The sequence below is a fragment of the Argentina silus genome (genome assembly GCF_951799395.1).
Source record: "Argentina silus genome assembly, chromosome: 5".
NCBI lineage: Eukaryota > Metazoa > Chordata > Actinopteri > Argentiniformes > Argentinidae > Argentina > Argentina silus.
The window spans coordinates 807,495-820,072 of NC_139659.1; the positions used below are offsets into that span (position 1 = coordinate 807,495).

The 12,578-nt window shown below is 46.8% G+C and overlaps 1 protein-coding gene across 1 annotated transcript in view; it reads left to right on the forward strand.

The window, feature by feature from the left end:
* npr2 (natriuretic peptide receptor 2) overlaps positions 1–12,578 on the forward strand; it is a 38,834-nt gene that overhangs the window by 9,696 nt on the left and 16,560 nt on the right. The window contains exons 3-9 of the mRNA XM_083669902.1: positions 173–286; positions 2,194–2,329; positions 2,888–2,982; positions 5,113–5,251; positions 6,146–6,230; positions 10,027–10,147; positions 11,918–11,992. Coding sequence (XP_083526028.1) covers positions 173–286; positions 2,194–2,329; positions 2,888–2,982; positions 5,113–5,251; positions 6,146–6,230; positions 10,027–10,147; positions 11,918–11,992 — 765 coding nt within the window. The remainder of the gene's footprint in view (positions 1–172; positions 287–2,193; positions 2,330–2,887; positions 2,983–5,112; positions 5,252–6,145; positions 6,231–10,026; positions 10,148–11,917; positions 11,993–12,578) is intronic.

Sequence of the window (12,578 nt, forward strand, 5' to 3'; positions counted from 1 at the left end):
TGAATCCTTTCTATATGTTGTTTCCATTTCAACTTTCTGTCTGTCACATGGCATTATTAACCCAGTAGTAGATCATTAAAACGCTGTCATATTCAGTTCATCTTCATGATTATATTATAGCGTTCTCAAGTGATTCTCTAGTTTCTCATTGTTATCTCTGTCTCTCTCCCAGTCTGTGTTTGTCATCACATACAGGGAACCTGACAACCCTGAGTACAAAGCCTTTCAGAAGGAGCTCCACGCTCAAGCGTTAAAGGACTTTGATGTGAATATAGAACCCTCCCTGGTAAGTTGTTTGAAGACCTGCCACATCTCAGCATTGTGACCCCACAAAGTTTGTTTGCAGAAAAGATTTCACACCTTTGACAGGATTTTCCACACTAGAAACACAAAAACACTGTTTTGAAATGCCTGAAATATCTTTCAAATCATGCCAGGTGGGCTCAGTGAGGCATCTAGGCTTATGGAACGACAAAAATAATCTGAGGTGCTGTCGTAAAGGAAATAATGAATGCGTGGTGATTAATGCCTGTCTTTCTTTCATCCATTAAGAGTTTGACTTTTACTTTGTTGAGATTTATGGTGTTTTTTGGCTCTCTGACTGGCCTCAGCCAGATCCAAGAATAGAGACTACAGACAAAGCCGTGCCCAGAGGGATCAAGGTAGAGACAGGGAGGGTCAGGCCCAGAGGGATCAAGGTAGAGACAGGGAGGGTCAGGCCCAGAGGGGTCAAGGTAGAGACAGGGAGGGTCAGGCCCATAGGGGTCAAGGTAGACTCCCAGAGAGACAGGGAGGGTTATGCCCAGAGAGACAGGGAGGGTTATGCCCAGAGAGACAGGGAGGGTTAGGCCCACAGAGACAGGAAGGGTTAGGCCCACAGAGACAGGGAGGGTTAGGCCCACAGAGACAGGGAGGGTTATGCCCAGAGAGACAGGGAGGGTTAGGCCCACAGAGACAGGGAGGGTTAGGCCCACAGAGACAGGGAGGGTTAGTCCCACAGAGACAGGGAGGGTTAGTCCCACAGAGACAGGGAGGGTTAGGCCCAGAGAGACAGGGAGGGTTATGCCCAGAGAGACAGGGAGGGTTAGGCCCACAGAGACAGGGAGGGTTATGCCCACAGAGACAGGGAGGGTTAGGCCCAGAGAGACAGGGAGGGTTATGCCCACAGAGACAGGGAGGGTTAGGCCCACAGAGACAGGGAGGGTTATGCCCAGAGAGACAGGGAGGGTTAGGCCCACAGAGACAGGGAGGGTTAGTCCCACAGAGACAGGGAGGGTTAGTCCCACAGAGACAGGGAGGGTTATGCCCACAGAGACAGGGAGGGTTAGGCCCACAGAGACAGGGAGGGTTATGCCCACAGAGACAGGGAGGGTTAGGCCCACAGAGACAGGGAGGGTTAGTCCCACAGAGACAGGGAGGGTTAGTCCCACAGAGACAGGGAGGGTTATGCCCACAGAGACAGGGAGGGTTAGTCCCACAGAGACAGGGAGGGTTATGCCCAGAGAGACAGGGAGGGTTAGTCCCAGAGAGACAGGGAGGGTTAGGCCCACAGAGACAGGGAGGGTTAGGCCCACAGAGAGACAGGGAGGGTTAGGCCCACAGAGACAGGGAGGGTTAGGCCCACAGAGACAGGGAGGGTTAGGCCCACAGAGACAGGGAGGGTTAGTCCCACAGAGACAGGGAGGGTTAGTCCCACAGTGACAGGGAGGGTTAGGCCCACAGAGACAGGGAGGGTTAGGCCCACAGAGACAGGGTTAGGCCCACAGAGACAGGGTTAGGCCCTCCCTTTAAATAACATTCAGTGAACAGTAAACAAACACTGAATAGAGGTGGTGGAGTTAACACTTATTAGAGCTTTACAAGGTATTTGTTTTTTTTCTGTGGATTGGTGACAAACATCAGTCTTGGCATTTCATCATCAGAGCTTTGAGCTTTCCACTGAGTCAACATTAGACACCCCCTTCTAATGCGCAACTGTGTTTGAGAGCGGACTCAAATATAACGATATTTGGCGATTCCGTATGTGTATGTATAAGGCGTTTCCCATGAAATGGAGTATGTGTCTTTAAGAGACTCCAACGCAAACATGATCATAAGTCATCTCTTAATTTCACCTCAACTACTGTTTGATGGCCACTCTCTAGCTGGCTGACGTACCGTAGTACATACAGACTTCCACTGCTCCTCTTCCAGATGGACTTCATCGCCGGTTGCTTCTACGACGGGTTCGTTCTGTACGCCAGGGCCCTGCAGGAGACGCTGGCGGACGGAGGCTCCCAGAACGACGGCATCAACATCACTCAGAGGATGCAGAACCGCAGATTCTGGGGTCAGTGCGTTTGGCTCCCCCGTTCATGTAGCGGGGGTGGTTCGGAGTCACGGTCTCGTGATGAGGTAGCCCTGTCTGAGACACAGGAACGCAAGGGTCGCGGAGGATCGGAACCAGGATTGGAACCACTGCCATTTTTAATTTTTAATAAATTAGCAGACATTTTTAAAAACCTGTTTTGGCTTTGTCATTATGGGGGATATTGTGTGTAGATTGATGAGGGGAAAAATTAATTGAATCCATTTTAGAATAAGGCTGTAACATAACATAACATAATGTGGAAAAGGTGAAGGGGTCTGAATACTTTCCGAAGGCACTGTAGATGACTGGTGTTATATTCAGGCATGGTGTAAATATTTGCCTTCGGGAAATCACTTTATATGCAGATATTCAAACCAGAGTGTTGCATGAGCTCCAGCTTTGCTGCCTTCCTGCCAACAAATGGGACAGTAAAGTTAGATAGTAAATCAGACAGGAAAATCGTTGTAGCGTCATTTTCTGCATAATATTGTTTTATGTGACAGATCCCTGAATGTGGATGTTCTCTCTGCCTGTTAGGGGTCACGGGACTGGTGACCACAGACAAGACCAATGCCAGGAACACTGACTTCAACCTGTGGGCGATGACCAACCAGGAGTCTGGAGAGTACGGGGTGAGTCGACCCTCTGGTCCCTCTACAGGAACGGTAGATTGACAAGTGAATCGTTTTAGATAAGGTGACCTTTTGACTCCAAATTCATCTTAGTTTCTGCTAAGTACAGTGGATAAAAGATCAGCTGTGTGATGTGAAGCTTTAGTGGCTGTAGCAGAGAGGCCTCTTAGAGAAAAGCATAACTTGCAATTTTGTTTTTCGGGTTTTGTTTTCTGGCAAGTGAATTTTACAGTCACATTATGAGATCATGATCGCTATTTACTATTCTGAGGGGACCAATACTTTAAAAACGTTACACAATATATTTGCTGCTCATTTGCCATGGGACTGTAGTAAACAATTATTTTATACTGTCTGTATAAGCTGTGATCATAAAAGGCACCCAGATCCGCTGTGGTACCAGATTAGCCAATGGTGGTCACTGTTACTCACACAGCTCTGAGACGCGGTTGGCTGATTGCTGAACTGTGTGTTGGATGATTGCTGAGGGAAGCTCACGGAAGCTGAGGTGGACATGTTCATGTCAAGTCATGATTAATGAATAAACAGCCAATGACCAGTAGATGTTTTCAATATTATAAAGGTGCTTCCCAGTAAGTATCAACTACAAATGCAGGAGGATTGTTTACTTGAGTTCTACAAGTAAACATCTGGCTCAACACAATATTAATGTGTGTTTTCGATTGGGAGTTTACATCTTTGTTAATTAAAGTACATTTTCAAATTCCTGCTTTTAAATGATTGCACGTTTGTGATGAGGGATGCAGAGCTGTCCTCCTTTCATAGCATGCTGTTCAGTTATTGGCACTCGCCAGAATCTTCTTAAGAATCTTTTTTACTCTGGAAAACAAATATATCTTTGTTGTCAAAAATCCATTTGTATTCTTTATGATTTATAAACATTTTAATGATATATTTTGAGTTTCAATTGTAAACTCATTGACAATAAGTAACAGCAATGACTGAGAGGCGTTCTCTAATTCAGTCCACATGGCACAGATGCTGTAATTACTGCAAGCCGAGTTTTTCCTCAATATTCTTCTCCACATAGTGAGTTATGCGTTGGAGTTTAAAACCCCAGTGCTTTGCTTGTGGATGGCCGTCGGTGTGATTAAAAGCAAATGTTCTGTGTCATGCATCATGGTACTCGGGCTATTAAGGTTTTTCTCAGAGATATTCTCGGGTCCTGACTTGTTTAATGATATGTTGTGTAAATCCTCCACACAGACGCCAGTGACGTCTGGCTTTCATTTCTCGTAGGTTCGGAAATGATCGATTCATGTCCCCGATTGGCTAGAGAGCCTAGTCCACTGATTTCTGGTTTCCCAGGTTTTCCTAGTTTCGCTGGTTCACAAGCAAGGATCTAACCCCAGCAGATACTGCAGCTGTTGACTGGACTTCATTCGTGTTGCTCTTTCTGTTCCACAACAAAACCTGCGTTGTTTTTATGGTGGTCTCAGGGGGCTGCCCCTCAGGGGCACCTCTGCTGAGATGACCCTACATGTCTGCCTGGACCTCCACAAGGAGGTTGGGGCTAAATGGACATTCTCCAGTCGTTAGCTAGAGATGCAGGGCTCATGTTTCACAATGCCCCTCTGTGACAAGGGGGGCTATTGACAGGACAGGCATACACCACAGCGTCAAACAATAACGCTGAATGCTAAAAGACCGTTTCTCCTACAAGCTGGTCATCTGTCAGGTGGAAGCCAACGCCACTCTGTGTTTGTCTTGGACGTAAATGGATGTGAACGTTAAGACATTTTTCAGTCATACTTAAGTCAGACAATGGACATGCCCAGAAGTTTTCTACTCAATGCCAAACACCTTTTTTTCTTTATTCACTCTTGGCCTTGCATGCTTTAAAACTACTTCTGGAGAGGAATTATTTTATTTTTTTCTCCATATGCAACTTTAATGCATTACTTTAAATTAACGCAGGGTCTAATTTGCATAAAACTGTGAGGTTAGCTTTTTATTTGAATAGAGAGAGAAGAGCTGGCTCATTATGATTATGTAACAACACTCTGCATATTCATCTCTCTGAATGTAGCTGAATGTGGCTCTGGGAATTCTCACCCACAGGCTTCAGTAATAAACTAAAACGTCTCTCCTCTGTGTTGTTTGCTTTAGATTGTGGCTCATTACAATGGAACGAACAAAGAGATCATATGGTCATCAACAGAGAAGATCCATTGGCCCAGCGGGGGCCCGCCTCTGGACAACCCTCCCTGTGTCTTCCCCTCCTCAGACGACCCGTCCTGTATTGATGGTAGGCAGTAGCCGATGCCGTTCCTCTCTGCTGGGCTAGCTGGCGCTGTGCACATCTGCCATCTTCATTTGGCCCTGAGAGACCATCAGGCTCCTTCAGGAGGAGTGTGTGGTGATACATGAGTACACAGCAATCTGATACAAGCAACGTGTCTGTCCTCTTCTCTGTTCACGCTGCGGATGCACAGCAGGGGGTTTTATATCTACATGGGAGACGTTCTTAAAAGAGACATTTGGATCAAAAAACATAATTACACAGTTTCAATAACACAATTTACGAAGCAATGGAATGGTTTTGTCAATCAGCAATGACGAGGTAGACGATTGTAATTAGGTGCCATGGTATTGTCTCTATAAATAACAAGTAGGAGATAAGCAGCGATCTCTTCCACAAGGGGAAGCCATTTAGGAGCCATTATCTCGGCTGTGAGTCTGGATGTCGCCTGCTGTGCAGAGGGCTGTTAGGGGAGAGACAGGCCTGGTGTACGTAGTCGCTTTGTTGGACACGGTTAGAGACAGAGGTTAGAGACAGTAGGAATTACCTTCAGACTTAATTACTGCAGGCAGAATTTGAATTAAAGGCAGTTGTCACAGGGACAGTTAAAGGGGGAGCGCTTGAATAAGTCACGTATAGAAACATAACAGAAGCAATGTGAATACCTGTTCAAGACACCACAAGTTTGAGTTGAATTCAGGACAGTAGTATAATTGAGCATATTTTAGGAATTTGAGGATTGCCGAAATGTTACTGATGAATTGTATTTCAGTGCTGCCAAACTGCTGTAGGCCCCACACAACAATATTGTCATCTCAGGAAAGCAGAAGAGGAGTTTGGATAGTGCTGGTTTTTATATGTAATGTATAACGTGATCATTTATATGTTTCTGTATCCCAGCTCATCTTCCAGTCCTGGGTATCGTAGCCGTTGGATCCGGCTTGGCTCTCATCATTTTTGGAATCTCCAGTTTCCTCATTTACAGGTGAGTTTGTGGTTGTTTTTGCTTTTGTTCTAAAAATGGAACGAGTGAAATGAACGCCTTTCATCTTTGAGAGAGAGAGAGAGAGAGAGAGAGAGAGAGTTGGAGGAGCTGACGTGTTTCAAAGAGGATTTATGGGGAGCACAGCTATAGGTGCCAGTGTGGAATTTACATGATTGTTGCCAGAGCAACAGCTCAGCAGGTGATGGTTTTAAAGCAGAGGAGAAGTACGCCCGTTGCCAAGGCAAACTGGGATACCTGGCCTAAATAGTTGAACGCCTGCGTGGTTACGCTCACATAATAATCATTAACACGTTCCTTTGTTATTCTACCACACTGACTTTAGACAGAGGACCTTGCCTGAACCTCCCTAGCATTCTGACCTACACCGTATAGGGTGGAAGTGAGCTTCTTCTAGGAAGTTCTAGTTGAGTGTAATTGTTTTTTTTAATTGCGGAGGTTGGAAGTGGAAACACCCGCTTGCGCTTGTGTATGTGCTGGAAAAAGTAATTGTCCCTCGCTTCCCTGTCTTTCTACTTAGTATAAGGTAAATGTTGTTGCCACACACACACACACACACACACACACACACACACACACACACACACACACACACACACACACACACACACACACACACACACACACACACACACACACACTCTAGTGTCGACCTGTATTCACTGTCAACCCGATGATATGGATGATGGTGTTACAGGAGGAACAGGTGGCTAATTCACGTTGGTTATGCAAACAGCTGATTATGTCTCACACCATATCATTGACTGGACTATTGGGCTCTGCTGCAGTAATTGCAAGGATTGATTATCACCCACAAATCTGTATTATTAGTAATAACTAGAGTTAAAATGAGGAATTAGGAAATAGAGACCAATGAAGTTAAAATACCGTTAAAATACCTTTTCCATTCAAATACTGTAAGATGATGAGATGAATAACATAAATAAGATGGTTTTTAAAGTCTGACACGTTGTACAGTGTCACAACTAAATACTATTTGGATTGTGGTTTTAGATAAACCTATGACTGGTCTGGTTTGACACATTTTCACTCTCACGTCATTATTAATCGTGTGATTTTCTTTCATGTGTGTCCCCACACAGAATTCGAATGATTTAATATTTAACCTCCCAGATGGTCAGCATTGCTGTTTAATGAAGATTGACTCAGTGTTGATGAGCTGTCTGAGCTGTGAGAGACGGTGGTCTGTGAGAGACGGTGGTCTGTGAGAGACGGTGGTCTGTGAGGGACGGTGGTCTGTGAGGGACGGTGGTCTGTGAGGGATGGTGGTCTGTGAGGGATGGTGGTCTATGAGAGACGGTGGTCTGTGAGAGACGGTGGTCTGTGAGGGACGGTGGTCTGTGAGGGATGGTGGTCTGTGAGGGACGGTGGTCTGTGAGGGATGGTGGTCTGTGAGGGACGGTGGTCTGTGAGGGATGGTGGTCTGTGAGGGATGGTGGTCTATGAGAGACGGTGGTCTGTGAGAGACGGTGGTCTGTGAGGGACGGTGGTCTGTGAGGGATGGTGGTCTGTGAGGGACGGTGGTCTGTGAGGGATGGTGGTCTGTGAGAGATGGTGGTCTGTGAGAGACGGTGGTCTGTGAGAGACATTGGTCTGTGAGGGACGGTGGTCTGTGAGAGACATTGGTCTGTGAGGGACAGTGGTATGTGAGAGACGGTGGTCTGTGAGGGACATTGGTCTGTGAGGGATGGTGGTCTGTGAGGGATGGTGGTCTGTGAGGGACGGTGGTCTGTGAGGGACGGTGGTCTGTGAGGGACATTGGTCTTTGAGGGATGGTGGTCTGTGAGGGATGGTGGTCTGTGAGGGACGGTGGTCTGTAGCAGTCTGAGCTGTGAGGGACGGTGGTCTGTGAGAGACGGTGGTCTGTGAGGGACGGTGGTCTGTAGCAGTCTGAGCTGTGAGGGACGGTGGTCTGTGAGAGACGGTGGTCTGTAGCAGTCTGAGCTGTGAGGGACGGTGGTCTGTGAGAGACGGTGGTCTGTGAGGGACATTGGTCTTTGAGGGATGGTGGTCTGTGAGAGACGGTGGTCTGTGAGGGACGGTGGTCTGTAGCAGTCTGAGCTGTGAGGGACGGTGGTCTGTGAGGGACGGTGGTCTGTGAGGGACGGTAGTCTGCAGCAGTCTGAGCTGTGAGAGATGTTGAACAGAGCCCAGGCTCTGTAGTTGTTAGTGCAGGGTTGGTCCAGCGAAGGTATTCACATATGGGATTTATGAAACAATAGCCCCACTGTGGAGCCCCACACTGGTCCTCTGGCTGCCAGGAGGCCTCCAAACGAGGGTCTTTAAATAGAAAAATACTCCTTTTTTTGGAGAGAGAGAGAATTGGTTTAATGGTGTTTCCTGCCCCGAAACGTTGCACGGTGCCACTGCCACTACTCCCCAGCGATGATGGGACATTTCCGTTCCTGAACACAAATCGTCATGAAACAGACACAACTGAGAAACAATTATTTATCATCCTTTTGTTATTCAAAGTGGAGCTGATCAAAGCCGTTGTGGTATTAGGCTTATTCTGTGGTTCTAATGTTAAGCGCAATACAGTATTTGTCTTTGGCTTCCCCAAACTGAATCTAAAACCCTCTTCCAGTCAGTACAGGAGTTCTATGTAGTCCAGGAGTCATTTTAATGGGCAGCTACTCCTGAAAACAGAACCATCCAAAATGAGTTGTTGTTGTTGTTGTTGTTGTGCAGGCAGGTGACAAAACTCTGTATGAACTTCACCTTCAGCTCCTCAACGTGAGGAAGACAGCGCCGAGGTTTTCGGGGTATTTGACTTCAGAATGAGCTCTGGAGAAACAAATAATAGAGGCTCTTCTGGGGCCAACTAGGGTGGCTCAGTGGAAGGGTAAAATCCACCAATATGCAAACGCTGCAATAATCCACTGCAGACATCTGGAAGTGCTTTACACCTTTCAGATTGCCCTGGAATGTGTGGGCTTCGCTCTGGGTTTTTTCACTTCGCTTTTTCTTTTTTTCTTTTCTTTTTTTTTACGTATCAAACTAATAACGATTTCCCACTCAAAACTCTCACTTTCTCAACGCTTCAACGACTCTTGAGGAAAAACGGTTTGATTTTGAAAAACATGGTACGTTTTCGCAGGGAATCATAGGATGTTGAGTAACAGCCGGCCCTGTGAGATCTGCACCAGATGTGTTGATTCACTTGGATGGCGTTTTCTCTCCCTCGCTCCACATCTCGCTCCACATCTCCGAGCGACTGCCAGTGAGGCTGGGTGTTTAAAAATAACACCAGAAAAAAAAGTCAAAGACATCAGTGACCTGAAAATTTGAATTTCCATACTGTACATTTTCTAAATTGGATTTCCGGCATTTATAATTAGCGTGTGTCTGGTTATTTGCAGTTTCATCAACATTTGTTGCATTGCGTCAATATTCAGTTTTAACAAAACTTATTTGCTGTTTTTCACCAGCTCAACAAATAGGAGGAGGCAGTGGACAGCTCAAATGATCCACACTGTCAGTGTGAAACATTCAACAACTCACAACTTACAGCCTCCTTAAAAGATTAATATCGGATTTGTTTTTGAGCAATTAGCTATGTGGCAGGTCAGGCCATGTTCAATCCTGTTGAACTGAGAGTTCACCCATCGCAGGCATCAATAGCACTGATGGTATCGCATCACCAATCTGATAACAACAATCCATGCACATATCTCAGTATTTTTTTGTTTTTTTGTTGCTGTGCTTCTGTTGTGAAACCCTGTTAATAATCCCTCTGCCTGGTTTGCTGCTGCAGGAAGCTGAAGCTGGAGAAGGAGCTGGCTGGCATGCTGTGGAGGATCAGGTGGGAGGATCTGCAGTTTGAGAGTCCAAACAAATACCACAAGAAGGCAGGAAGCCGGCTCACCCTCTCCCAGGTACGTCTGTTCCACGTCATCCCCAACCTGCCCCCGTTGTTTAGTAGAAAACACATAGAAGCATCAATCTTTACTATACATCATACAACTATCGGACATTCGGTGTGATCTCACCTTATTTTACGATACAGTGCGTTGGCTGCCTTAATCATTTCATCGCAGTCTTCTCAAAGCCTCATATGGCTTGTGTGTCGTCAGGAGTCCTGGCGCTGTTGTGCGTTTGCGATTAAGACCTTGTTGTTTCTCTGGCAGATTAGAGTGGCATCCTTTGCCAGCGGGAAAAGCTCAACAGAGGCAGTTTATCCTTAAAGCTCTCTACAAGCATACACTAGCACCCCCCCCCCCCCACCCCCCCATATGCATTAAGAGACGTCTCTGCTGTGCTATTCATGACATCATAATAGGACACTGGAGAAAACAACATTGTTGTTAATCATCCACACTCACACAGTATAACATTACTTCTATGGATACAGTGCATTTATTGTTTGCATAGAGAGAGAGAGAGAGAGAGAGAGAGAGAGAGAAGGAATGGGAGAGAGATAGAGAGAGGGACAGAAAGAAAGAGAGACAGACAGACAGAGAGAGAGAGGGGGAGAGGGAGATAGAGGGGGAGAGAGAGAGAGATAAAGAGAGAGAGAGAGAGAGAGACAGAGAAAGAGAGAGAGAGAGAGACAGAGAGAGGGAGAGAAAGGGAGAGAGAGAGAGAGACAGAGAAAGAGAGAGAGAGACAGAGAGAGGGAGAGAAAGAGAGAGAGAGAGAGAGACAGAGAGAGACAGAGAGAGGGAGAGAAAGTGAGAGAAGGTCCAAATCCTTTGTTAGTTTACGCATTCTTGAAAGTCTTCCCGGCGGTTTATTGTAGGTGGCTGGGTTTGTGGTGGCAGACACATATTAAATGATTGTTAAAATAAGCCCACGTCTGGCCCTGGCCCCTACATATATAATACTTCATCACGTCCTCCAAGTATCAGGTTCTGCTCCTTCTTGTCTGAGGACCAATGCTTTTCCTATGTATTGCATTTCAGTACACACATGTGTGTGCACACGCACAGGAGACACACACACACGCACACACACACACACAAGTACGTACACAGAGACACACACACACACACACACACACACACAAGTGCGTACACAGAGACACACACACACACACACGTACACACACACACAAGTACGTACACAGAGACACACACACACACACAAGTACGTACACAGAGACAGACACACACACACACACACACACACACACACACACACACACACACACACACACACACACACACACACACAGGCATTCATGCACACACCTTCTTCATTCCAGGTTTTTAGTCCAGTTCCTGGGATAATACAGTGGAAAACACAGTGATTTTCCAGAGCCATGTATTTTCCAGTATGCCGTGTGGTGCCAATATTTGCATTCTCGACAAATGTGCAGTGCATGCTGACGTTTCCCCACGATGCCCTCTGCCTTTTCATTCACTCTGTGTACTCTGAGTCCTCACACATCTCCTCTGGTTTCTACTTTGCATATGAAAACATGGCATTTTCCTCTTGTAGGTGAAAGATACAGTACACAGTAGACATCAAAAGGAGCTAAGCACTCACATTAAGTCTACCTGTTCGCCTGACACACTGCTGTGTAGAGTAGAGTTATACTTAATACACTTACAGTGTATTATCTTACCATGGAGGTAAAATCCCTCTCTTTTCACCAGCTGGTTGAACTAACTACCTTCCTCCTCCTTCCTCCTCCTCCCTTCCAGCGGGGCTCCAGTTACGGCTCTTTGATAACTGCCCATGGAAAATATCAGCTATTTGCAAAGACCGGCTATTTTAAGGTAAGGCTGACTGAGTTCTGACATTTTAAACTCCTGCTCAGTCCCTTCCACCCACACATGAGTGTGCTGCAGAGGAGCTGCTGGTGGAGAGGGAGTGGGCGGCTGGCTGGGTTTAACGCTGCCTGCCTCATCCACACACACACTGCCTGCCTCATCCACACACACCACTCTGCCTCATCCACACACACCACTGCCTGCCTCATCCACACACACCGCTGCCTGCCTCATCCACACACACCGCTGCATGCCTCATCCACACACACCACTGCCTGCCTCATCCACACACACCGCTGCCTGCCTCATCCACACACACCACTCTGCCTCATCCACACACACCACTGCCTGCCTCATCCACACACACCGCTGCCTGCCTCATCCACACACACCGCTGCCTGCCTCATCCACACACACCACTCTGCCTCATCCACACACACCACTGCCTGCCTCATCCACACACACCACTGCCTGCCTCATCCACACACACCACTCTGCCTCATCCACACACACCACTGCCTGCCTCATCCACACACACCACTGCCTGCCTCATCCACACACACCACTCTGCCTCATCCACACACACCACTGC